This window comes from Trifolium pratense, linkage group LG6, assembly GCF_020283565.1.
Source record: "Trifolium pratense cultivar HEN17-A07 linkage group LG6, ARS_RC_1.1, whole genome shotgun sequence".
Taxonomy (NCBI): Eukaryota; Viridiplantae; Streptophyta; class Magnoliopsida; order Fabales; family Fabaceae; genus Trifolium; species Trifolium pratense.
Genome location: NC_060064.1, coordinates 46,079,252 through 46,106,770, shown reverse-complemented (window position 1 = coordinate 46,106,770; position 27,519 = coordinate 46,079,252). Strand labels below are relative to the sequence as shown.

The 27,519-nt window shown below is 31.9% G+C and overlaps 2 protein-coding genes, 2 long non-coding RNA genes, 1 other non-coding gene and 1 pseudogene across 7 annotated transcripts; 2 read left to right on the top strand and 4 right to left on the bottom strand.

Moving 5' to 3' along the window:
• Positions 1 to 372: 372 nt before the first annotated feature.
• Positions 373 to 2,909, bottom strand: LOC123889450 (annotated as a pseudogene).
• A 255-nt stretch (positions 2,910 to 3,164) lies between these two features.
• On the bottom strand, positions 3,165 to 3,236 carry TRNAW-CCA. Its single transcript has one exon. It is a non-coding gene; the product is annotated as a tRNA-Trp (tRNA).
• A 1,003-nt stretch (positions 3,237 to 4,239) lies between these two features.
• Positions 4,240 to 5,323, bottom strand: LOC123892517 (reticulon-like protein B13). The gene is made up of 3 exons (XM_045942324.1): positions 5,137 to 5,323; positions 4,568 to 4,779; positions 4,240 to 4,465 (listed from the first exon to the last, which is right to left on the bottom strand). Exons 1-3 carry the CDS (start codon positions 5,316 to 5,318, stop codon positions 4,284 to 4,286), a joined length of 576 nt encoding a protein of 191 aa, XP_045798280.1. The 5' UTR covers positions 5,319 to 5,323; the 3' UTR covers positions 4,240 to 4,283.
• A 3,302-nt stretch (positions 5,324 to 8,625) lies between these two features.
• On the top strand, positions 8,626 to 13,736 carry LOC123889250 (L-ascorbate oxidase homolog). Of its 3 annotated transcripts, XM_045938506.1 has the most exons (12): positions 8,682 to 8,858; positions 8,966 to 9,123; positions 9,230 to 9,339; positions 9,881 to 10,151; positions 10,321 to 10,417; positions 10,521 to 10,869; positions 10,956 to 11,321; positions 11,415 to 11,493; positions 11,645 to 11,693; positions 12,705 to 12,863; positions 12,950 to 13,198; positions 13,316 to 13,736. In XM_045938506.1, the coding sequence occupies exons 2-11, from the start codon at positions 8,974 to 8,976 to the stop codon at positions 13,060 to 13,062; spliced, it is 1,743 nt and encodes a 580-aa protein (XP_045794462.1). In that variant the 5' UTR covers positions 8,682 to 8,858; positions 8,966 to 8,973; the 3' UTR covers positions 13,063 to 13,198; positions 13,316 to 13,736. The 3 variants fall into 3 exon arrangements, with proteins under 3 accessions (XP_045794463.1, XP_045794464.1, XP_045794462.1); XM_045938507.1 differs by lacking the exons at positions 12,950 to 13,198; positions 13,316 to 13,736 and having other exon boundaries at positions 8,626 to 8,858; positions 11,645 to 11,922; positions 12,698 to 12,840; XM_045938508.1 differs by lacking the exons at positions 12,950 to 13,198; positions 13,316 to 13,736 and having other exon boundaries at positions 8,626 to 8,858; positions 11,645 to 11,849; positions 12,705 to 12,831.
• Positions 13,737 to 16,627: 2,891 nt separating this feature from the next.
• On the top strand, positions 16,628 to 17,398 carry LOC123890459. Its single transcript, XR_006802837.1, has 2 exons — positions 16,628 to 16,831; positions 17,095 to 17,398. It is a non-coding gene; the product is annotated as an uncharacterized LOC123890459 (long non-coding RNA).
• Positions 17,399 to 24,038: 6,640 nt separating this feature from the next.
• LOC123891863 lies at positions 24,039 to 24,570 on the bottom strand. Its single transcript, XR_006803173.1, has 2 exons — positions 24,397 to 24,570; positions 24,039 to 24,304 (listed from the first exon to the last, which is right to left on the bottom strand). It is a non-coding gene; the product is annotated as an uncharacterized LOC123891863 (long non-coding RNA).
• Positions 24,571 to 27,519: the final 2,949 nt, after the last annotated feature.

The following is a 27,519-nucleotide window of genomic DNA, read 5'->3' as shown; positions in this document are numbered from 1 at the left end:
AGACTAGTGCAAACTTTTGAGGAGGGGAACACTTGTGCAGACTTTTTAGTCAAGATTGGAGCTCACAACCCTGAAATTTATGTGTAAACTTTTTAGTCAAGATTGGAGCTCACAACCCTGAGACTCATTTCATCCGGTGGAGGGGAACACATCTTTGTTTTGACAAATCACATTGATATTAAACGGAAAGATTACACATAAATTTGACATAAACACAAGTCACAAGTTTACATTGAACTGCTACGTTCTTCACTCAAATTACTCTAATATTTTACTAAAGATACTTAAACAATTACAACCAGAAATATCAGAAGCATTACTCTGCAGTGCATCATTTTTCTTCAGCTGAGCATTCAACTCAATTATCTCCTGCCTTTTTCTTTGTTCAAATGATTCCACTTTGCTTTGGTGGATTGCTTGTTCTCCGCGGAGATCCTGCATCACAGCATATTTAGTGCTATTAGACTTAAAGATTGGTTCGACTCGTAAAACATTTCTTCATATTTTGCCACTTCACAAAAGGCTGCTGACGGAGTGATCCAGCCATGACCTGAAGCACCAACGGCGAACCTTCACAACCTCTCACTATCTGTGCATAGAAGTGAAATCAGTGAGTAACATCAAAGGCTTAGGTATCTAACTAGTATATACAATAATGAGACTATTTGAGAGAGCTTGTGACATGTTCATAATCTCTCTGATATCTTATGAAAACAACTTACATCAATTATACAAAAACAATTTGACTTTATTTTGTCTTTTATTATAGAAATAACTTATACATCATCACTTATATGATAAACGTTTATTATAAGCGCTTAATGATAAGTTGTTTATCAAAACAAAACCCTAGTCAGTTGACAGCTTTGAAACTAATCAGGTTGTTTCTATTCATAAATAAATTTGTCTATATCCCACAGTAGAAAATTTAACATAACAAAGAAACATAAATTTCTGTCTAAATTGTGTGATAAATTAAGTTGGATTGAAGAGAAAGCACCTCATGAACAAGATTTTTTTATCAGGCATGTATGAGCTGCTGTGATTCAATTTTTTTTTGTAACGGCTGCTGTGATTCAACTGAGCAAAGTGAAGAAAAAGGGACACTGCATGATCATGATGGAGTGGATACAACTAGCATGGGGTGCCAAATCTTGTAAATGCAACCTCCCTTGAAGTCACCAAAATCTTACAATCTAGCATTTGGAATTTTAACATCTCAACAAGGCTTTCAACAAGTCTTTCTGAGCCAGGATAAACATCATCCAAGACTAATAATATTGGATTCCTACCAATTTGACTCAGCAGAAATCTCAGTCGGTTAAATGCATCTTCATCGTTATGAAACTCAGGCACCCGAAGTCCACAGTGTTTAAATAGTGTCTTTACAATGTGCTTCAAGCTGAGAAATCTTGTGAGGCTAACATAGAAGATGTTTCCACAGAACTTGCCTAGTCAAAAACAAAATATAGCTTTCTAAATCAAAAACTGATTGAATGCCAAATGAGATGAAATTGGTTTTTATCTCATACACTCAAAATTAGTGGAGTAAAAAAGAGATTATAGACTAAACTACATAAAGTGAATTTAGATAAATATCTCAAAAAATTATTGGTTGAATATATCTAGCCAATGAAAGCTAAAGTAATATAATTTCAATCCATCCATAACAACATTGTAGGCGCAGCTTGAGCCTATGAGCTTCACACACTTTGATTCTTGCACACACACACATACATATGAAAGAATAGGAATGAGGAAGAAGAGAGAGTAGTTTGTTGCAATCTCATTCATTAGATATGAAAGACAAGTGATTACAACTCATTTTATAAGCATTACTTGTAACACACGTAACTGCAGAAGTAACTAACTAACTACCTTAACCACACTTGGTTAAGGCTCTAACTAACTAGAATCAGTTATGGATTAACACAACAATAAACATAAGGTATAACTAAACAAGCCAGTAATTTCATAAGACTAACGTCTGTTTGGATAAATAACTTAATTAAATGTTTACATGATAAGCACTTCTAAGCTTATTATATTAAGTATTTATGTATTCATAATTTATAACAAAAATATAATAAAGTCAAATTGTGCTATAAGTTGTTTTAATAAGCTATTCTAGAGAGTTGAAAACACCTAACAAACATGTTATAATTAAGTGTTTATGTAAGTATTAGTAGATAAACTCAACCAAACTAATTTAGTAAAAGAACTAAAGAAGTATAGTTATTTGGTACCTTTGATTTGTGAATCCCAACAAAGCTTCTTAACAAGAGTGGTTTTTCCTAATCCACCAAATCCAGTCAATACATGTACAGAAACACCATCCTTAATCAATTCAATCTTCAAATTATTTAAAGGCTCATTCATTCCCACCACACATACAGGTTCTTCAGGAGCACCCCACAAACCCCAAATTTGATTACCACTTAAACCCCAAATTTGAGCACCAACTAAATTCTCCTTTCTCATAGTCATAATAAACTCTAAAATTTCATTCACCTTAATCAACACATCCATCAAATCCCTTCTATTCTCAACTTGAACATTAACATTCAAATGTCTCTTAAGTTCCTCATCTTTCTTCTGAAGCTTTGTTTTGTAACGTGGAAAACGAAAAAACTTCCATCGATTAAGCTTCTTGCTTTTCCTTACAAGCTCTTTACCTTCGCGGCTTCGCTTATGTGAGTCTCAAACCTCTCTATCTATTCTCTGGGTCGACCCAACAAATCACTGTAATCTTTGATTTGTTCAACTAAAGGAGCCAATGCGTTCAACGTTTCGATGTTCATCTCAAGAGTTGGACCAAATTCTAGACCATTTTGTATTGTTTGGAGAGCATATTTCAACATCTCGCCTGTCACAGCTCCAACAGCACCTCCACTCAATAGATCCGCCATAACTATTATGCAATGCAACTCTTGTATGTAACAAACAACTAAAGAATCGTTAACTGTTCTGTCTACAGTAAAACATTAAGCTAATAGAAAATAAATATTTCATTTGACTAGTGATTCTTTCTTAGTCTTGATGCTATATTAATTTATTGTTATTAACTGCTGTCAAAAAAATAAAATATTATTCCGTCAGATATCAGAATCTTGACATTTGATCACTTCTAAATTGTAGTTAAAAAATGGCAAAAAAACAAGATATGAACCTGACGTGAATCGAACACGCAACCTTCTGATCTGGAGTCAGACGCGCTACCATTGCGCCACAGATCCATTTGTGATTATGTATGACACTCGGATGTATACGTTAGTTTATGTCCAAAACGGTCATCAATAATCAATTAGAATTACGTACGATTCTAGATCCATAAATAATCCATGTCCAAATGGAATTGGATTCTCACCTTCCCCAATCGTCTCATTATTTCTCATTCTCCAATTTTTGACCATTAAATAAGTCCAACGGATGAGAGACTAAAGAACAAAAAGTGCAACTATTCCTCTTCCGTCTCATAAATGTAGCTCAAATGGTAGCTACCAGGGAAGTGGTTGGGGTTCGAACCTCGAATTTCACATTTTCTCCACATTTAAGTGTGTGAGGGTCTAGCCACTAAGACATTTGACCCCAAAAGAAAAAATTATTCCTCTTCCACACAATAAAACCTGCAAATCGTGAAATCAAACAATGATGTTATACTACATCGAAATAACTTTACTGTTGCACTTTTTGAATTAATGTATTCCATTTTTTTTCCATTTCAATTTATCTGATTCCATCAATCAGAGTATAGCTTTAACTGACTCTATATCAAAATATTTCCATTATCCACTTTTAATTGAAGTTCTCAATCTTTTGAGTGAAAGTGACTTGGGTACTAATGTACTATAATATTGCTTGTGATTTTTTTACTTGTTTTATTTTTGTTGAAATATAGGGATTATTCAATTCTTCATTTAATTCGTTAATGAAATGATTTCTTTTATAGATAGATAGATAAAATAGCAAAATCATTATAAACTCACACTTATAAGTAAGGAAGACGGAGTTCGAACCCAGTTATAGTGTTCGGCCTAACAATTTCGATATTATACTTTAAACTAGGACTTGTGAACGTAATGAAATCATCTTATTGCTTTTAAAAAATGAAATAATCTTATTATAAAAAAAATAATACGTGTAGAAAAAAACTATAACAAATAATATAAATAATGTGATAGTATTTCATTATTATTTTGATGAAAGTATTCCATTATTATGAACATTATATAACCGTACGTGCATAAAATTTGTACACAAGCTTCTAGCAATACAGAAGCAAGTCACTCTATTTTCTTCTCCTTTTCATTCTCATTTAGTATTCTGTTTTTGATCTTCTTAATGGCTTTCTCATCTATAATCTCATAAAATCTCTTGTATTTCTCCCTCAACCAATCCATGAATCTCTTGATCTTGTCCTCGTTTTTATTATAAGTTAAAGGAAGTGTCATACCAGCCAATATACCTATACCACAAAATAAAATAAAATTTAATACAATCCAATATCCATTCAAGAGGGGAAGAAGTAGATAATTAGTTAAAAGAAATTAATTATTCATGGATTTACCTATATAAATGAATGTTAGGAAGTCCATGCAATTTCCTACATAAGAAATTGTCAATAACCTAGCCATAACTCCCACAAACACAGGCCAATCTTCCTTTGTGCTCACAATGAAAAACCATTTTATTGATTTTTCCATCCATGCTCGAACTGTCTTTGCCATTCTCACAGCTGTTTCTTCCTTCAATTCCAACCTCAACAAGTTTTGTGGTTCCCTAAAAAAACATTCATACAATTAAAAAAAATAAAAAATACAAATATATGGAAATTAGTTATCTATGTAGCACCAATATTTCAGTCCAAAAAATTAATATGTTGTTACATTTAATATATATTAATTAATTCAGTGGTGATTGACGCTGAATTTGTAGGAAGGACTACATTTCAATCTCCGCAACTATGATCAGAGATTCGGAGGAAACATATCAGAAATGACTCCGAACCAAATTAAATTGGTGATGAAAACTAAAATAGAATATTGTGTCTGATGTCCGTATCTTGTATTCGTAGTACATATAATAAAAATAAAGAATTTTGCATTAGAAGAAGCAGAGGAAGCTTAAGGTGCTTACTTGCCCAAAAGTTTAAGCATATTGGAATAGATGAATATTGAAGCAACAACAAATATTGCGAGCCATGACATGAGAGTGAGAAAGTTAAATTGATAAACTTCCATCAACACCCATGTTACTGTTGCCGTAACTATAATCATTGTACTTAGTTTCTTCCTCTTCCATAGTACTATGTCCTTCATTATGTCATTACCACCATCTGCGCCACAAAATTAATCCAACTAATTTATCTATAAATGATGTATTACTATTAATTACTACAAAAAATAACACAAAGCTTAATCAAATAATTACCTGAGGAATTAGAGGGTTATGAAAGGTTTTGTTTCTGTAGTAGTTGCTTCTGTAGACATTTTGGAAATATTTAGATAATTACGTGAAGATATGATATATTGTTGAATGGTAGAGTAGAAAAATAAATATATAAATGTATGGATTCATTTTTGCTACAAAATGTGCTGTGCCAAAAATAGTGGTCTTTCGGTGTACGTAATTTGGAACAGAGTTATACTCTGTGTCTGATTTACACGTGTACAATTTTGAGGAAACGTTGAAGTTTTGAAGCCTCCGTGGCATAACTTCAGTTGTGGTGCACATTTACTGACTCATGATGCTCTTCAATTTTTTTTTTTTTTTACTTTCACCACCAGTTAAATCTGGTTCGGGGTTAATTCTGACATCAAGTAGTTCCAGTCTCCTCCCGGTCGCAGTTGCGGGGGATCGAACCGTGGTCCTCCCTACCAAGTTCAGCGCCAATCACCACTAAACCCACTAAGGATTGATCAATTTTTTTTTGTCATTATTAATATTTGAAGAATATAATAAATTTAATAATGTAGTAATATTTTGTGTGTCAAACAAATCAACAAATGAAGAGTGATTTCATTCTGCAATCTAAAGTGATGTTATTTTTCTTACTCCCTCCGTCCCATTTTATAAGAGTCTTCATTTTGCCTAAATGATACTATTCATTTATCTTACATGCAGCACCTCGCAACTAGCATGCATGCAATGTGCAAATTGTAAACTGAGCAGTAAAGACTGAAGATGACATCTATTTTAAGTTTTAAATACCTTGTTGTTTGCTTATGTATGTATAATTCTATATGCAAAGCTCTGATATGATCTATTTTGTGTTGGTTCAATGTTTGTTGACAAATATGTTTTACAATGAGAAAATCATTTGTGAGAAAATCATATGTGACATTACAAATATTGAAGTTGAAAAGTGGGGAAAGACTGTGCTTAAGAGGATTAATAGGTTGTGGTGTTGCTACAAAAGTTGTAATAACAAGTTTTTGGTCTATGAATTTATTCCAAATGCAAGCTTGGTAGATACATTGAATGTCAAGCAAAACTTGTTAGATTGACATTATAATTGTAGCTCATCCATTGTTATTGATGCTTCTGAAGAATTTGCTTATTTACATCAGAATTGGATACTACCTTTGTATCTATGGGATATTATGGTTATATTGCATTAATGAGCAGGAGGAAAAGAACAAAGTGGGATCCTGGTGGGCATTTGGAGATGTGTGCAACAATTTGGTCCTTCAAGTTCAAGCAATGGGATCCGGGTAAAATTTATGTTGTGAGCAATTTTTAGAGGACAAGGTTGATTTTGAAGGGTTGGGTAATGTTATGATCCTAAAGGTCCAAGTTAGTGTCAAGCCCAAAAATGAAAGAAGTGATGACTCATCCACATTCTAGAATAAGTATGCTAGCATTATATAAACTTGTATTGACTTATTCAATCATTATGAAAAATGAGAAATTAGTCTTTCTTCTTATCTTCTTCTTAGGAGGCTTCTCTACCCTCGAAAGTAGAGTAATTCTATTTTCACAACCGTAACAAGCTCTTTCTAATCCTAAATAAACTTTATAGTACGTAGGCCAAATATATTAGGCATGTTATGTTATGGACGACTACAAATCATTTTGGTGTAAGACGTTCTCGATCGATGCTTCTTAGGCTGTTGCTTTGCCCTTATTTTTGGGTTTGACTAGTACATACAGAGTAAAATTAGTAAAACTCTGGCTTCAATTGGCCCCGCTTGGACGGTGGAATTGGTCTTTGAATTACTCCACATACCGAGTTATCGAAATAACTCAAATAAGAGTAAAAAAATATCTCATGGAGGAGTAAAGAAACAGAGAGACATTGATGGCACTCTAGTGGGTTTAGAGGGTAATGAAAGAGTTTGTTGAAGTAGTAGTGTTGTCATTTAATCTTCGATTTAGTGGGTTTACTGTGGCAAATCATGTATGCATTGCAGAGTGTGTCTGACTTCTGAAGTAGTAGTTCTAGTTCTAGGAAAAAAAATCATTGTTATTGTACTTAGAACTTAATTATGTCCTAGAGTGAGTTAGGACCAATTGTATCAACTTAATCAATTGCCACCGTTCCACTTTGTGATATGATAATGTACTTGTCATTTTGTGTAGAGTCATGGGGTGTGAGGGTAGAGGACATACTCAATTCCATGGTAATGAAAATAAATCTCAGAGTCAGGGGTAACTTTATGATATGATGAATGAATTATACATGCTTCTATTTATACTTGTTAAGAGTCCTCATCGGAGATGTGAGATGACATTAATATGGATTTTTAAGTAGAGACAATCCTCACCTAACAAGTCGGTTTTGTAAGAGTTAGTTTTCTAAATATTTTAATTATTTTGTTATTTGATAATTATTTTAAGTAGCCAAAGTAGAGTCATATTTATGTCCTTAAAAGATTCACATAATGCTTTAGTGAATTGGATTTTGTACACGTATGATTTGTAGATAAATCTCTTAGAATATAGATTAAGATTTGGCTTTATGTTTGTTATTTTAGTGTGGAACATTGATAATATGCATTTCCATTTATACACACATCTAAATTATTGACATATTTTAATTTTTTGCCATCTTATCCATTTCAGTTTCAACGATAATTTTTTTTATTTGGTTATTTTATTTCATATTCAACACAAGTAGTTGAAAAACTTATTGTGTGACCTTATTAAAAATGTTTGTGCCCTTTAAGAATCCCACTTCCCCACATGGACATACATACTGTGAAAAATACAGTACATTTTAAATGTTAGTGCCCTTTAGATTAGATTAATACTAAAAATTATAATGAACATTAAAAAATAAATATGAATGCATCTCTGTACTGTCAACAAAATTCAAAATAATAGTATCTTGTCGGTGCTCTTTTGACAATTAGATTAACCTGTCTTCCACTTTAATGACCAAAAACAACTTTAACAATGATTAGTAGTATATTCTCGCTCTAGTTCTTTTTATAAGAGACAATTCGCTTTTTAGATTTCTTGAATAATCGATGTATTTGATCTAAATTATAGATCAAATACATTAATTATCGAATGAATCTAAAAGGTCAACTATCTCTTATAAAAGTATCGACAAATTAGAACATAATTATGGGAGACAGTACTTTAGTTGGAAGCAACAGCTAACAAACCAAAACGCGTTACCTGCACCGAATATGAATGATCAATATGCAACCTTAGAAAACACAAAAAAAAAAAATCCTAAAATAATAATAATAATTGTTAAATGTTAAACTTAGATTAATAATTCTCATTCAACCAACCAAATCATATTTTCAAGCTCATTTCATTTCTGTATTTATATATACTAAGGTTTCATAGCTAAGTCGGTGTCAGCGTTGAAGTGTGTCACTCTCTTCAAACAAAACATAGATCTGGTACTACAAATCTTGTTCCTTCCTTTTATAGTAACTTAACAGTTATGTTTCAATTTTTATAGTTCATAGCATTCTAATAATAGTGTATTTTTATTTTCATTTTTCAGTGAAAACAATGGAAAGAACAAACACTAGTTTGTTACCTCTACTATGTCTTGTTCTTGCATTTATAAGTGTGTCTTTAGTGCAAGCAGAAGATGCATATAAGTTCTATACATGGACAGTGACTTATGGAACTCTTTCTCCACTTGGTACTCCTCAACAAGTGAGTAATGAAATATGAATATTAAATATGGTTTTATATTGGATCTGATATCTTTTTGTTAAAAAAATTCTGATTCTGACTTTTCTTTTGTGGTTACTTTTTGTAGGTTATTTTGATTAATGGTCAGTTTCCTGGTCCTAGACTTGATTTGATTACTAATGACAATGTGATTCTCAACCTTGTTAACAAGCTAGATGAACCATTTCTACTTACATGGTGAGTTTTGTATATATGTTTTTGTGTATAAATCAAAACCAATATTTCGAAAACCGGACCGAACTAATTGGTTTCCACCGGTTGAACTGACCGCCGGCCAGTTCATCGGTTGATTTGATTTTGGTTGTACTGTAGTCTGGTCGAATCAGATTGAACAAGAGTTGAACTAATTTTTTTCTAATACTTTTACTTTATTTATTTATTTATTTATTTGTCATTTATGAAGCACGGACACCTGACAGTCTGACACGTCACGTCGACACCGTTAATAATTTGAGAAAATGACGATTCGGTGTAATCATAAGTGTCGTGTCGGTGTTCGACGCCGACACGTGTCCAACACTGAACACACTTAATCTGAGGAGTGTCCGTGCTTCATATCCAATTCAACCAAACGTTCAATAGACGAATCAATTCAACTATGATTTGGAGGTCTCACCGGTTTAATCTCCGGTTTGGTTTTCAAAACATTTGTATCAACTTAGTTTGTTTGTGAGATTTTATCTGAGAACATGATTTAACAATGTTGGGATTAAACTAGGAATGGAATTAAACAAAGGAAAAATTCATGGCAAGATGGTGTTTTAGGAACCAACTGTGCTATTCCTCCAAACTCAAATTATACTTACAAGTTTCAGACCAAAGATCAGATTGGAACTTATACTTATTTTCCATCAACTAAATTGCATAAAGCTGCTGGAGGATTTGGAGGACTCGATGTTTACCATAGATCTGTCATCCCAATCCCTTATTCAAACCCTGATGGAGATTTTACTTTACTCATTGGTGATTGGTACAAAACCAACCACAAGGTAAGTAACATAAGATGTTTTTTTTTCTTTCCTTATAAACATCCTATATTAAAATATCATTGATACTGCTAGGAATAGGATGTTAAGGATTTGTGAGAATTAGAACGCGCTAGTTACAGATTATAAAAAAAGCGATTTTGACATGCATTTATTTTGTCTAGTAGACAAGACATTGAGCCAATCTTTAGATTCTGGAAAATCTCTTGGTTTTCCTGATGGCCTACTTATAAATGGTCAGGTTCATTCTACTTTCACTGGTAACCAAGGTAAATTTTTGTGTTTTAAACAATACTCGAAATTCTTCTAACAAATAAATTTCAACATTGTATAAACTTTGCTTTTACTAACAGTTTTGCACTTTGTTTTCAGGAAAAACCTATATGTTCAGGATTTCGAATGTCGGTTTGTCAACGTCAATTAACTTTAGAATTCAGGGTCATATGCTAAAACTGGTTGAGGTTGAAGGATCACATACTATCCAAAATTTATATGACTCACTTGATGTGCATGTTGGACAATCAGTTTCCGTGTTAGTAACCTTAAATCAACCTCCAAAGGACTATTACATCGTTGCCTCAACAAGATTTACTCAAACAGTTCTCAACACAATTTCAGTGTTACATTATTCAAACTCTCGTTCCTCAGCATCAGGACTCGTGCCTTCTGCTCCCCCTGCTAACGATTATGATTGGTCGATGAAGCAAGCTAGAACTTACAGGTTATTGAATAAATCATTTCTCTTTTGTAAGTTTACTTTGATTTGTTTATAGATTTTAATCAGTTTGAAATTATTTATTCTTGCAGATGGAATCTGACAGCAAATGCTGCTAGGCCTAACCCACAAGGGTCATTCCATTATGGAACGATAATTCCGACTAAAAGAATAAATTTGGCGAATTCAGCACCATTGATCAATGGAAAGCTTCGTTATGCAGTAAATAGTGTCTCCTATATCAACCCTGATACCCCTCTTAAGCTTGCTGATTACTTCAACATTCCTGGAGTCTTCAGTGATAATTCAATCCAAATCACTCCCTCTAATGCTCCTGCACATTTAGCTACATCGGTGTTGCATACTTCTCTTCATGATTTTATCGAGGTTGTTTTCCAAAACAATGAAAACTCCGTGCAATCTTGGCATCTTGATGGTTATGATTTTTGGGTCGTCGGGTATGTATACATGTTATAGCTTTCTTGATTTGAGTTTTGTAGAATTTGCTTAACAATGTTTTGACGATGCTCGTTGCTATAAATTGATTGCAGTTATGGTTTCGGCAAATGGACAGATGCTAGTAGAAGTTCATATAATCTAGTGGATGCTTTAACTCGACATACTGCACAGGTAACAAAACAAGACACCTTGTTTTATTTCTTATGTCGTGTCTTGTGTCCATGTCTGTGTCTATAATTCATAGGTCTTAAATGTATTATGTGCCGAATATTTGTTTCTTTTCTATATGCTTAATTAACTTATGTGCTTAAAATGAATGTAGGTATATCCAAACTCATGGACAGCAATATGGGTGTCATTGGATAACCAAGGTATGTGGAACTTGAGATCAGCCATATGGGAAAGACAATATCTTGGACAGCAATTGTATCTGAGGGTGTGGAATGCACAACGCACCGCCGCAAATGAATATGATGTTCCTAATAATGCTCTGCTTTGCGGCAAAACATTGGGACATCATGCATAGAGTATACATTTTCAACCATTTATTTGTGGTTTTTTCTAGTCATGAGAGCTTGACTGCATTTAGAATTCTTTCTTTTTTTAATGAAGATTATATAGGATTAGATGGAGAAGATAATTTCTCAAATGTTTGAGTCTTAAGGTAAATTTGAGAAAAATCTTGTATTGAATTTTCTTTGCCGATTTATTTATTTAGCAATTTATTTTCATTCGTGCACCTCTTTTGCCAAAACCAGAAACCTCTCCCGCTCCCCCGTCAAGTCAAATTGGACTCTGATACCACTGTTGGACTTTAACTAACACCTGATGCATCTCAGCAAAAATTGACAAAGGGCCTAAATAGATGGATTTGAGAAATTGGAACCGAGGACTTTTAATAAAGCCTGATGCATACCACGTTAATGCTCTAGTTTGAGCGTGGATATTTGAAAATATGTAAATGGGAAGATAATATATTCTTTCATTTTTTTGTCAAAAAAAATAAATATATTCTTTCATTTTTTGGTCAAGTAGCCTAGTGGCTAGAATTCCACCCTTAAGTGAATAAGTGAAGCGTCCGGGATTCGAACCCTGACTCCTGCATATAAAATGCGATCTCCCTACCAACCGAGCTATGCTCATGGGGGCTCACGAGGACGGATGATAATATATTCTAATCACATTAATTACAATATTTTGATATTCTTGTAGTTATTACAATTTGTGTGTATACATTAGATCCTCAATTTTGTAATTCAAAAGCATGGATTTCATCATACATATTCCTTTTCCTCTCAACAGTTTTAATCTCTAGCAGCAACCTTAGGATGACAATGTCTGTTCACGCCTGGAATTTTGTTAACATCTGACATTATTTTCAGCTTTTGGAGAGGCCATGCTACATACAATTGGTTATATCTACACACGAAAAGCAGCAAGAGAACTAGGAAAGGATATCCGGTTCATGAACGTTCCCTTCTTGGCAGAGTGGGTACGAGACAAAGGACACCGTATTAAGTCACAAGTGACGGCAGCCTCAGGTAGTAGACTACAGTAGTCTATCAAGTTGAAATGTTTTCTCAAAGTTTCTTTTGTAGGTTCTAACGGAACTTAACTACTTCTGTAGGAGCCGTGTCCCTAATTCAAATACAAGAAGAGCTCAAGAAGCTAAATCAAGGAGAAAATAAAGAAGAAAACATAATGAAAGCTCTTGAAGATAAGAAGGATACCGAAGCGTAATATTTATATTAGAATATCAATTATTCGGCATTCACAAGTTTGTTATTTTTCTCAGGTTCTTAAGGATCCTACCGTGTCCAAAGATGTTCTGAAGGCTCGGGCTAAAGCATTGAAAATGTTAGGAACCATCTTTCAAGTAAGTGATCCCTGAAGTTTGTATCATATGGTTGCACTTTAACATGAAGCAAAAATTTCAAGCTGTTACATTTTGTTGATATATATAAGAATTCGTCGTTTTTCTTATGAGGGACAGGGTGCTAAGGACGCTTTTAGGAGAGAAAACAGTCTACGCCAAGAAAATGACAAACTGGTCGAAACTGGTTCCTCATCATAGTCATCTTGTTCAGTTTGTTCAATATGGTTGATCATGTTGTCACTTTTTGGCTCTCAATGGAATTTGACATGAATATATAAATACTTTCAATTTGATTTGTGAATTGGACACCATAATGCAATCTGCATGTAAGTTTTTAGCTTATAGTTTGTAAAGCAATTAATGACTTGTGTTTATTATAACACAAGTGTCCATTGTAAACTCCTGTCATTGGGGAGAGGATATGCAGATGGACATTCTTTCTGTATGAGCAGATCTTTATTTATATATTTATTGCTTTTGTTGTATGATAGGCTATATTTCATTTTAGTGCTAATAAAATGTAATTTTAAATTGAACTTGACTCGTGTCAGCATCGAGGTTTGAACCTAGGATCTTCCTCTTATTCACTTCAAGAGGTGAATTTATATTTATTAGACTACTTGACAAAAAAAATTGACATGTTTGTTAAGAGTCATTGTAATATTTCATTATTAGATTTCTTCTTTCATAAAACAAGTAGACATTGTAATATGTTTTTAACCTCCATTTTCAACTTTTTTGCTCAACATAAGATACTATCCAATCATCCTCACCATGCCAATATTACACAAATGCTTCCACCACACAAATGCTTTATTAGACCTATTTAAAGACATCAAGTTAGGTGATTCCAAGATCCTAATTCTATATTTAGTTGCTAAAACTTATTTTCATTGAGAATCTTCATTTGATTGAAGGCACCATATCCACTTAGCTAGGAGAGTTATGTTGAACAATCTTAGATCTTTTACACCTAAATTTGCTTAAACTTATTTGGCTTATAAGCCACCTCGCAAGCTACCCACATAAGTTTTTTCACGCCAAGCACCCCATCTCACATAGATAGCTTGCGAGGTGACTTGTAAGCCAAAAGAGTTTAGGGAGTTGAATTTTCTTTAGCCTCGCTATTTTCTATGGGATTTATTTTTTCTTTGTACTCCACTTTTGATAATATATTTTGTTTGCCATTAATTAAAACAATAAAAACAACTCTATATTTTGGTTAAATTAAAATATTTCTAACTCTAAGTTGAATATTAACTATCTCTTCTTTGTGAAATACTCCCTCCGGTCCTTTTTATAAGGAACACTTTGGGGGAAAAATTTGGTCCTTTTTATAAGAAACTTTGACCAATTTTCAAATATTTTAAATGCTTAATTTCACTTATGCCCTTATTTATTATGAGAAATAATATTAAAATTAAGTAAGTTAGTTGAATCAAAAGTAATTAAATAAGGGTATAGATGGAATAAGTTTAAATTTATAGGAGTATTAAATGAAGATAACTATTTACAATGTGTTTTCTTGGTCTGTGTGATTTTTTCAAAGTGTTCCTTATAATAAGGATCGGAGGGAGTACATTCTTAGAGTTGTTGTGATGTTGTGTCCTAGCAATTAGTCCTTGCAAGTTGACCAATTATAGCCTAAGAGAGTTAAAGGAATCTTCTAATCAAAGATAGTGCTTGACTTAAGGGAACTCACAAACATTCTAAAACTAAAAGAAGTAGAAAAGATAAGTATATTTAAAGTCTTGAGTGCTCATCTTTATTCTCCACAAATGTCCTTTCATTGTTAATTGGTGCATTTTATTTGTCGTTAAGGATAATTGAAAGCACTTACAATGCATAATATTATTTTATGTCAACCTAATATCACTTTGTGTAAAACAACCTTTAGACCTATCTCCCTTTAATCCCTCCGCATGCTTTCTTACTTTCCATTAGCCTCTTTTAATTTTATGATTAGCTAATAAAACTTGGCCTAATGGATGAGATCAAATTCATAATTATTGCCATGTACATTATGATAAAGATTATGATTAATATCGTATCAATCGTATGCTACTTGCAACTAATTAAAATAATCACCTCCCTTCCACATTTTCAAAAATAATTGTAACATTTTAGTCAAAAAAAAAATATATTCTTTTCTTCTTTTTCATAAAATTTTATTTTCCACTCCCTTAATGTACTTTTAAAAAAAACACTACATTTTTTTTCTATTTTCACTTTTCCTATCCCTTAAATACATTTTTTTTTTCGATTTTCACTTTTCCTCTCCCTTAATTTTCTTTTCATTTTTTTTTTCTATCACCCTGCAGACAAAATTTATTCATGACATGGGAAAAAAAATGATTTTCCGTGTTTCTTTGAGTTGAAAATAAAAAATTGATTCAAAATAGGGCTTTTTTTTTTTTGTATTTTAGTAGTTAAAAATAAAATAAAACAAGTCTCCCGAATATGGATATGGTCCAACCGTGTACACTTGTTAACTCATATAGTGCTGATAAATTAGCACACATTGGTCACCCCTTGACCAAAAAAAAAATAAAAAATTAGCACACATTGAAGTTATTGCAGGGACCGGAGTTCGAACCCAGATACTCCCACTTATTCACTTTAAAAAAGTGAAATTATAGCCATTAGGCTACTTGACCAAAAAAAAAATTGATAAAAAAAAAATAAAATTAGCACACATTGAAATTTTTCCTTTTTTTAATTTTTATTTTTTAGAAAACTCACTGATGTAAATGTAATGCGGATCATTTTTTTTAAGCCACTAGGTTTGGTCTAGCGGTGAGGGGTTTTAATAGTACGTTATAGATCTTGAGTTCTATCCTCAGCTCATTGTAAACCAAAAAATGCAGTTCATTTTTTAACCATTTCTTTAGGAACCATATTTGAATAGTGGGTCATCAAAGATTCAAACTTTAACTACAAACATAACTTATTAACAAAATAAAAATTGCCTATAAAATATTAAATTGAAAATAAAGTAGAAAACATTTTTTTAAAGTAAATAGGCTCTTCTGTATTAATTCTCGAACTTTTTGACTAGGGTTTTTCATGAAAATGGTATGAAATAGAATATGTGGTTTCAAATTTCAATCCCTCTTTGAGATATACAAAAGTTTAGTTTCATGCCAGTTGCTTTTAAAGCTATTTTGTCCAAAAACAGAAAAAATGTTGTCACAAATAAAAGTTTGGTACAGTAAATAAAAAATTTGATTAGTTTGTTGTAAAGCTAATTAGGGGCTACACAATAATTTCCACTGAGGTTTAATTTCAAATATTATCCTAATTAATTTATTCCACTAACTTTAGACTTTAGTGCCCCAACAAAAGCAAAGTGGTCTACATTTACCTTTTTTTTCATTTGAATAATATTAATAATTATGCTTTCTTTTTAATTATTATTAGTGCAAAAAATTAATAAAACTGTCAACTTCAAGTTTTGTTGTCAACAAAAGCTTCCTCCTTAGGGAATTTATTTCTTCTTGCATTATACATAGGAAACAATAGTTTTGTGAAAGTACATGTAGAAAAATACCAACATGGATTTCATGTTTCTCAAGAAATTCACACTCTTCTTCCTCCTTATTTCTGGCTCACTTTTAGCAACTTCTTTTGCTGGTTAGTCTTTTTAGGTCTTCTTAATTATAGTGTTTCATATATATTATATTAAATTTATACTATGTTGTTGGGCTTAGTTTAACATATGTAAATTAAATTACTAATTTATATTTGATTCCATGATTTTGGTTCATAAGCCATGTGATCAACTTGGTAACTTTAATCTTTGAAATTGATTTTTTTTTTTTTTTTGCATAATGTTCAATTATATATATTAGATGAAAGAAAAAGTTATCACCTATGTGTTCTTATTGCATGTGCAGGTCGAGCATCTAATTTCACTTTCAGTAGAAAAAAAACAGTTTCAATTGTTGGTTAAGCGTTCCTTAAGATTCTCCATAAGGTTCTCGTAAGTTTCCTTATTTTCATTTACTATTTATTTTCTTTTGCTTCTCCTTGTTTCTCTCTTCTTTGACCAACAATCGCTTCAATGGTATAACAATTTCAATTGATTGAAACGTGGGCAAGTATAACATGTATTAGAACCGTTGGATTGTAATGGTGCATGGATCTTTTGGGGCACTTGATTTTCCTCTTGATATGCCAGCAGAGTCACAGATTAATACACAACCATCTCCTTTTTTATTTTTATTTTTTTCCTCTCACATTTTATTTTGGTATATCCTCTCACATTTTTTATTCAGTTGTTTATTGTGTTTCTATTTTCTTAAAGGTGAATAAGTGGAGTGTCTCGAGTTTGAACACGACCTCCTGTACATATAGTACGATATCCCTACCAACTGAGCTAAACTCACGGAGACTATTGTGTTTCTATTTCTATCGTATTTTTATTTCCTTAAAAAAGTCGGACCGGTCCAAAGATAAGACAACTAAACCAAGAATTTTAGACCCGAAAAAGAAATATACTAAAAGAAAAATGTAGCTTATAAATTCTAAGTTCATTAGTTTATGGTAGAAAAATATCTTGGAGAAAAACATAAAGACATTATAGAAAACAAATTATAAAATAAAACAAAAACTTTACAATTCTACAAAAATTTAAACAATTATTTTTTTTATTCACTTTAAAATCCACTTTATGCGTCCCGTGACCTTAGTTCGATTGAAATGGACATTACCAAACAACTTTAATTTTAGTTTTAAAGCTATTATTTTTAGCTTTATGATTAAAAGAACTTCTACACCTAAAAAAAATTGGGTCAAACGATACCTGAAAGACATAAACTCCTCATTATATTAAAAGACACAAGTAGTATTATATTAAAAATTGTAAGAATTATTTATTTTAGGATAAAATATTTTTACAAATTTGTACAAAATAAAAATTACAAATGAATCTTGAAACGGAGAAAGTAAAAAAAATTAGAATAAAGGTTGATAGTTCAAATAAATAAATAAAGGTTTATTTTTTTTCTTAACCAAACAAACTTAATTCATATCATTAACTAATAAGTGTTCAATACATAAGAAAGGTTAAAAATAAGTTAAAGGACAAAAGAAAAAATATTCTGTATAACAAAAAAAAAAACTGATATGGAAAGCTTTACAAAAAATTTCATAGGCCCTTTTAATCTAAAGGTTCTTAATGGTTACTCATAGATAAGAAATATGATAGGCTCGTTCTCTCACCCTAACCTGAGCCTGAAACAAATACACAAAAGTACATTTGAAAAACCAAACCTTCAAAGGTGTACAAATACTTGTCAAAAAAAGTTGTAACGGCGGTGGAGGAGATTGAACTGTGGAGGAGTGATTGAACGGCGGAGGGGATTGTGCGATATACGATTATGAATTTGGTCGTGTTTTGGGGTTGAGATTTTCCCCCCACTGAGAAGGAATTTCGCATGTGTTTTGGTGGTGTGAGAGAGAAGAAGAAAAAAAAATTAAAATATAAAACTGAAAAGAAGGTCACACATGTGAGAGGTTTCTTGATGAGCAAATTGACCAATACACCCCTTTGTGTTGTATATTTGTTGAGGATTTGTGTCCCAATAGCATTTCTGGTCACAAAAAGAGGATGGTTTATGATGTATGTTAAACAACCTATGTATATGATGTATGTTTCACAACAAATATCATCTTGTAATTCTCATAAAAAATTAAAGAAAATGTTAAACAGTGTCCAGGGTACTAGTTAAGAATATTAATATAGAAATTTTATCTTAGAATTTGTACATTCAACATATTAAAAATGTAAAAAGTCATATTAATTATCATTAATTTTATCTTTTTATTTCTTGTTTTGATATACTTAACTAGTGTCCTGGAGTCACAGTTTAGAATGCCCAAAAATTAATATCATTCTCACCTTTCACAAGATACGTACGTCATAAACAAGGGATTTGGATTTAGTGCTGTTGAAAAAGCACACAGTTTCACGCTGTTGAGCATCTCAGCTGTCCGATCAAGTATTGATGGATGAGATCATTTGATGATTACTTTATTTATATTTAATCTGAGACGTCCAATCGAAAATGAACGGCTGAAATACATAACAGCGTGAAACTGCGTGCTTTTTCAACAGCACCAAATCCAAATCCATAAACAAGTATCACCAGAACACCATACCTTTCTTGAACATGGTGACTCATCTCAATATTATTCATCATAAATTATACGTACAACATATAAATCCTCAATGGAAACATAGGGTGAGTGTCTTTCAATTGGAAACTTTTTTGAAGTAAAGTAATGTTTTGAGGAAATTCAAATGATTTGAGGTGAATTTCATTGTTTGGATGATAATTCGAAGAATTTTCAAAATAATGGAAATTTATGAAGTGCTTTGTTCAAGTTAAATTTAGAGAATTTCAAAATGACACCCAAAATCAAAAAATTTGAAATTTTTTCTTCTCTATAAACTTCTAAAAATTACTAATTGATCAAAAAACCTAAAATTAGCAAAAAAACCTAAAATCGACGATAAATGCTAAAATTGGCTGAAAAAACCAAAAATCGACTATAAAGCCTAAAATCGACTATAAACCCTAAAATCGGCCGAAAACCAAAAAAATTGCAGAAAAACCTAAATCAACCAAAATCCCAAAAAACGACTATAAATCCTAAAATCGACCGAAAACCCAAAAAAATCAGCTGAAAAACTAAAAAATATGCCGAAAAATCCAAAGTCGACCCTAAACTCGCCCGAAAACCTAAAATCGACCAAAAACCCAAAAATCAACTATAAACCCTAAAATCGATCAAAAACCTAAAAAATCAGCCAAAAAACCTAAATTCGACCGAAAACCCAAAAAACCGACCGAAAAACAAAAATCGGCCAAAATCCCAAAAATCAACTATAAATCCAAAAAATCGAGCAAAATCTTAAAAGTTCAATATAAACCCTAAAATCGGCCGAAAAACTTAAAATCGATCGAAAACTCAAAAAATCGACCGAAAACCTAAAATCAACTATAAACCCAAAAAACTCGGCCGAAAACCTAAACTCAGCCGATTTTTTGTTTTTCGGTCGACTTTAGGGTTTATAGTGGATTTTTGGGTTTTTGGCTGATTTTAGGTTTTTCGGCCGATTTTTTGGTTTAGGGTCGTTTTTTGGTTTTTCGACTGATTATTTTGTTTTTCGGCCGATTTTAGAGTTTAAAGTCGATTTTAGGGTTTTTCGTCGATTTTAGGTTTTTCTGCCATTTTTTGGGTTTAGGGTCGATTTTTGGTTTTTCGACTGATTTTTTGAGGTTTCGGCCAATTTTTTAGTTTATAGTCGATTTTAGGGTTTTTTGTCGATTTTAAATTTTTCGGCCGATTTTTTGAATTTCAGGTCGATTTTGGGTTTACGGTTTATTTTAGGTTTTCAGCCGCTTTTTTTTGGGTTTAGTGTCAATTTTATTAAGATAAATAAAATTAAGTGAAAGAAAGAATTTTATTACCCAAACAAAAAATTTTACGACTGATGAAATTTCACCACTTTATCCAAACAATGGAATTTGAAAATCAAGGAATTCAATTGAATCAATTGAATTGCCTAGTATTTAAAATCCCTTGAATTTTATAGAATCCTCGTCCAAACATACTTTAGATTACATCAAAAGCGTGATTCAATTATTTACTAACAACTAAAACTTCAATCCTCGTTAATATCCTCATTAATCGTGTGCATTTTCAAATCTGTAGTGATTTAAACTAATAAACCCAATACACAACCGTTACTTCATTTTTCCTTACTCACTTTCAGCAACACATAGCTCCCATTCTCTATTGTTCTCTCACGCCACACTAGTACAGAATGAAGATTCCACGTCGGGCAGAAACCACTTTTCACGTCGGTTTTGGACCAGACGTAAAGACTATCGTCGTTGTAAGTATGGAGATTCCACGTTGGTTCAATTTTTAAAATTGGTTGTATTGTGAAGGCACATATAGACTAACATTTTTACGGTCTTTATTTGGTTGGGTTTTTTTATTATGGAAATCCACACGATATGTATTTGTGAGCCCTAATTGTAGCTTTTCATAACTCAGTCAGTTACGCCGACGTTCTAGAGACCTATTCACCTCTAGCTGTCATTGAAAATTATGAATTAATACGATTATTTATGTTGTGTGTTACACATTTATGGATTATGTTTATGATTTGTGTAAATTTGATGATGACTCTTGACTAATGATCAACTGTAAATAAGTATCTCATGACTACTGACACCCTAGGTACCCTAGGTGGGAACTCATTGAGGCTTTTGTCTCATCACATGCCCTTTTATATTTGCAGATAAGCAGGATGACCAATATGGACGGACATAAGGGGGTCAAGTAGGGGCTGAGGCCCCCCCTCTTGCGGTATTTTTTTTCATATACCTGTTGATATATATGTACACATAAATTGATATTTGAGAGATGTGTTTAAAGATTAGTAACTACTGTTTGGTGCAAAACATGTACCCACAGCATAGTAATTGTAACAATTTACTTTAAAATATTTTGATAATATATATTATACACTACCAAAGTCCAAATTCAATTAAGTTAGTTCTGATTGTTTGCTATAAGTGAGAGATTATTTTCTGGTATGAAGATTGAGAAATATAGGTTGAGAAACAAGATAGAAAATGAATTTCAAACTAATTATGTGATTACTTACACTGAGAGAAGAATTGCTAAAAAATTTATTACAAATTCAATTGTTGATGAATTTTATGATATAGAGCAATGTCGTGTATAATTTAGATAAACAATGTGATGTATTTTTTATTTTTTATTAAGTATATTTAAATACTATTATAATTATTATTTATTTAATATTTATTATTTAGTTATTCCGACCCCGTTTTATAGATTCCTTGATCTCTGCCAATATATGAGTAAGAAGAGAGCGTATGAATGATTTGCGCACGAAATAATTATCTCATGTTATTTTATTTAGTTTCTTCCTTATCTTGCATTAGTATAATGTCATTTTTGGACTAAGTGATGTATGTTTCCAGTTGTGTCCTGATCCTTTTAGACTTATGTATTTCCTATAGTTTGAATTCATATATATAGGTACATGATGTATTATTTGAACAAAATTTGCTATAATTTTAAGAATTTAATTTATATGCACCGTCGGTGTAAAGTTATTTTGCACATGCATCCAATAATATACCGACCCATCATGTATGGTAATTAAAAACACATGATGTGTCACATTCATTAAATGATGTGGCAACGTGTTATTGGATGCATGTGTAAAAAAATGTTACACTGACGGTGCACAGCAATTAAACTCTAATTTTAATGTATCCAGTACTAGTATTTTATGTGCGTCTAAATATTTCAGATAAATTTAGAATGGATGTTAAACTCCTTCTTATTAGTCCTTCAATTATTGAATACAAAACCAAGAACTAATTAATATTATTAAGAATACAACTAATTGGATTTAGTAAGTAGCAAACCATAGTTGTTGCATCGTGCTTAGTTTAGGGGCTCCATTAAATGTATACACCAACAATATTTTGTCATCAAAAAATTCAGGGCCAACCCCTCCATCATTATACCCAACGATAAAAGGATTCAATAGTCTAAGTCAGTCATTTAATTTGACTTAGACTTCAACATTTTTTAGTTACAATAATTTCAACCTAATTTAGTTATTAAAATTGTTATTACAGCCAACCAAGCCGAAATCTTTTATTTAATTAAGTTACAAACACAATTCGACAACAAGCGTAATATTGAGTTTGACACTCAATCTTACAATTTTATTTACTACTTATGTGATTTAGTGTGTACTTGTCGAAATCGCCACTAAACAAACATTTCTATACTGTATATATAAACAAAAATAAATTTTATATTGATTGCTTTTACAAATGAAACTATTTCAAAAAAAAATGAATTTTATATTGATTGCTTTTACAAATGAAACTATTCCAAATCTCTACAAACGTATAAGTTAGTATTTCAATAAAAGAGTTTATGAGGCTAAATGACAATGATAAAGACTATAGAAAATTAATTGTTTGTACATTGGCCAAATCTAATACTCCCTCCGGTCCTTATTATAAGGAACAATTTGGAAAAAACACACATACCAAGAAACCTTATCTTTCTTAATAAAAATTCTAAACTTTTACAATCTATTCCAAAACTAACCTTGGTGTATTAATTTATCCTTAGGGAATATATCACTCTAATTAATGCATAACTTTGGAATGGATACAATTTAATAAGGGTAAAAATGGAATTGTAAGAATAAATTTAATGATTGTTTCTTATAAAAAGGACCAATTTTTTTTTCCAAATTGTTCCTTATAAAAAGGACCGGAGGGAGTATAAATATATATGGTTTCCTATATATAATAGTGTATCCACAATATATATATATATATATATATATATATATATATATATATATATATATATATATATATATATATATATATGTTCAATATATGTTCCAAAATACATATGGTTTTTATACAATATATGTTCCAAAATATTTCTATTTACTTACTGTCTGTGAATTCAAATTTTAATTTCCTTGTTTTTTAAAAGTAGGGTTATACAAATTAGCATGCCTCACTCTCTCATTATAATGATATTGTTATGTTATTAGATGGTAATTGTAACAAGACAACCTCAAGATAAAACCCTAAAGTGTAAAATCTCAATTATTTGCTCTCGTCTCTTGAGCTCTATAACTCAATTATAATCTTCTTAGATTATAAATCAATCAAGTAGGTCATACTTATCTTTAAAAATCTCTACATTGTTAATTCCCCAACAAAAACTAATAACAAATATTTCATAATATATTAAATATATGCTTCTTTATTGGATTACGTCTTGTAATCATTTATTAATATATATATATATATATATATTCCATTTAAAAGAATGTTTAACATGCTTTTACAAGATCGGAGAAAGATATTAAAGTATAAGAGAAATTATAAGAGTGACATATACTTTAAATCGGAACAACAATCACGACGGTACAAAATCCATCCAAGCACCACAGTGTTTCTGGAAAAGATTTTGGTAATATTTTATAGCAATCTTTAATAGTATCACATTCTGTAATGTACATTAAAAATAATGAAATATTATTAAAATAAGGGAAAAATTGTGTATAAAATAAACAAAATATAAAATGAGAAAGAGCTTACTATAATGATAACCAAAGACTGCAACGTTAAAAAGGGAAACAAAAAGGATCACAATATAAGCAAGTTTAAGAGTTTGAGCCATTTTTTTTCCACCTTTGCATCTTACAAATATAAACTGATTTAATAACTTTATATAGTAAAAACCATTTCTTATGTTTACATCAATTAGGTAGTTTTTAATGATTATGTTGTTGTTATAATTTATTTTTTCAAATTAGAATAATTATTAAATGTCTCTAAAGTATACTGATGAATAATATTTGTCCCTTTAGCTCATAGAATATATATATCATAAAATAACTTTGCTTGTAATTATAGAGTTCATTTTTGTTTTACCAACCTTTCATTATTATTAGTATTTTATTTTATTTTTATTTCTTGTCTAGTCTTTCATTATAGAGGCGAAAATACACGTCATCATGGTCACGATGGGTGCAATGGACGCGCAGAAAAGCCCAAAACTCAGCTGAAAAACTATAAATAGAGTCTCCTTCCTCCACTATTATGCATTCAGAAATCACTCAACAATAGTGATATTCACTCTAGAGTTAGGAGAACTCCAAGGAGGAGGCAAGGAGGTCAAGGAACTCCAAGGCCAACAAGGTTCTTTTATTTGTCTTTGTAATTTATTTTTCCTAGGTTAGGTGGAGTTGCGGAACTCCCTTACGAATACTTGGCTTTGTATTTTGTACAATTTGGGTATATATTCAATTGTTTCTACTTTCAAATTCTTTTATTGTCCGGTTTTATATTTATTTTAATATTGATCACATTAGAATAAAATCTAAGGACCTAGTGGATATCGCATAGGAAACGAAGCTAGTAATCCCGAACGAAGGACGGTATGATAAGGTCAACATGAGACTATTAAATTCAGTCTCCGAAGTCTTAGTATAGGATTAGAAAGAACGATAATTTCTACCTGAGGCAGAGTTAGGACTAGTTAGAGGTACACATGACGGCTTACGACACACGGAGTCACCAAGGTAATGATACCAACGTTTTTAACAAAAAAGTGGAACCTGTGGTGATGATGCTTAAATAGAGTAAGGGTAACCACTAACTAGGCTCTGAACTGTTTGTAATAGAAATAAGGAACGAGTGCTTCTGAACCTATTTTTAATAGTCTAATTTCTAATAGAGGGAAACAAGGGAATAACCACCAAGCAAGAGTAAGAGAATGATCCGACCACACTTAACCACCCCGTGTGGTCACACACACCATTAACTTTTCTGTCATTTATTTTCCTGTCATTTACTAATTATCCGCAAAGATACCCTTTTCAAACACCAAAGCGAAGACAACTATCCATATTCTTTAGTGAAACTAGTAACCTTGGCACAATCCCTGTGGAGAACGATAAACTTATCACTTTATTACTTGGTAGCGAATCTGTGCACTTGCCACCGTCAAAGATCAACATCAATAACAGTTTTACATCATGTACGTTCGACATCAATGACAGTTTTACATCATGTAGGATCAACATCAATACCAGTTTTACATTGGAGGATCAACATCAATGGTTCGATATCAATAAACAACAATAATTACAACATCATTATTTCAACACAATTAACAACTTCATTATCTCAACACTATTAGCAACTTCATTATCCTCAATGATTACTAAACTTATAAAACATCAATGAACATTTACATCATCAACCTAAACGATTACAATCAATAATTTTATATCAACATCAATAATAACAACTTAAACCAATACCGATACACAACAATTATTAGCAACTTCGATTACAACCATAATTAAAATTTCATAACTCAATTGGTAACTCACACCCCTCAACCAACATCCTATTACTCTTCTATAAGAGTACCCCTAATGCAATTTATCTCAATTTAGTCCACCGATGATCATGCAAATTTTAAATCATCACTACAAGAAAATTGTTACTTTGCGACACTTGTCTTGCGACACTTTGACCAGAACCGTTGTAATGTGCTAAATTTTGGAATTTTGCGACATGTGATGCGACAGTTGTATCAACCGTTGCAATGTTTTAGCTTAATTTTGAAATTTTGCGACAGTTAAGTGAACCGTCTCAATGTTTTTGCTTTACCACCAATGAAAAGTTTGCCTCTTTCTCTAATAAATCAAAAATTCACTCACATATTATTATTTTTTATTTTATTTTTATACGAAAGAACATATCACAAACCCTTTTCTTTTTGTTTATCTTTCCCCCAACATTGAACCACAACCACGAATTGCAAATCCCTCCGCCGAATCCTCCGCCGCCGAATCGCAAATATGGAACCACAAATCCCTCCGCTGGATCCTTAATCGAAGAACCTCAAACCCCTTCGTCGTCCTCCTTCGTTCAATCCGTCAATATCTCTGCCGTTCTTCTTCAATTACTCCACCGTTCTCCTTTAATCCTCCGCCGTTCTCTGCGGTCCAAGGTATCGAGTAACTCCGACCATCTCTCTGCTGTTTCATTGTATTGATTGCATGCTTGTTGTTTATCTTTAGCTTGTTGTTTTGTTAGTTAGGTATCATTCAATTCTTCTCTCTGTGAATCAAAGAAGCCCCTTTGTGAGTTGTTCTTATGGTCTCAAGTTATGGTTTGTTTTTTGTTTCTTTTACTGCATTTTTTGTAATTTCCCCTTAGAAGCCCCTTTGTTTTTGTTTCACTCTCAATTTATGTTTTGTTTCTTTTGCTGTACTATATTTTTTATTTCCCTGGGATATGAGGTTTTAATCTTTGTGCTGAAACAAATGCATTTTGTAGTGGTGGTGAGCAAGCCTTGAGGATTGAAGATGGTTATTCTGCTCATGAAAACATTGGTCGCCTTAATGTGTTAGACTTACAAGTATTTATCGATTCATTCCAGATTACATATGTAGATTCGCCGACTTCCAAAACCAGTAATTGCATGGTACTCTCTTTAGCTCTTTTTACCTTTATTCTTAATCTCATTTGTTATGCTCAAAAGCCTTCAACAGCTGCAAATTATTTACTAACATTAAAACAGGTTGCAGGGTATGCTGGTGGAGGTGGGCATGTATTACATATGGTTTGTGATTCAACTGTTGCAGCAGGTAATGCTATTTTCGGCCAAACCGGTCCTAAGGTGCTTCAATAACTTGCCTTTGG

Coding starts and splice junctions, on each gene's coding strand:
- LOC123892517 (XM_045942324.1), bottom strand. CDS start 5,318: ATGAAGGACATAGTACTATGGAAGAGGAAGAAACTAAGTACAATGATT. Junction 4,780..5,136: donor ATGCTTAAACTTTTGGGCAA/GTAAGCACCTTA, acceptor ATGTTTTTTTAG/GGAACCACAAAACTTGTTGA. Junction 4,466..4,567: donor CCTAACATTCATTTATATAG/GTAAATCCATGA, acceptor TTTGTGGTATAG/GTATATTGGCTGGTATGACA.
- LOC123889250 (XM_045938506.1), top strand. CDS start 8,974: ATGGAAAGAACAAACACTAGTTTGTTACCTCTACTATGTCTTGTTCTT. Junction 9,124..9,229: donor CACTTGGTACTCCTCAACAA/GTGAGTAATGAA, acceptor TACTTTTTGTAG/GTTATTTTGATTAATGGTCA. Junction 12,864..12,949: donor ACAAGTGACGGCAGCCTCAG/GTAGTAGACTAC, acceptor CTACTTCTGTAG/GAGCCGTGTCCCTAATTCAA.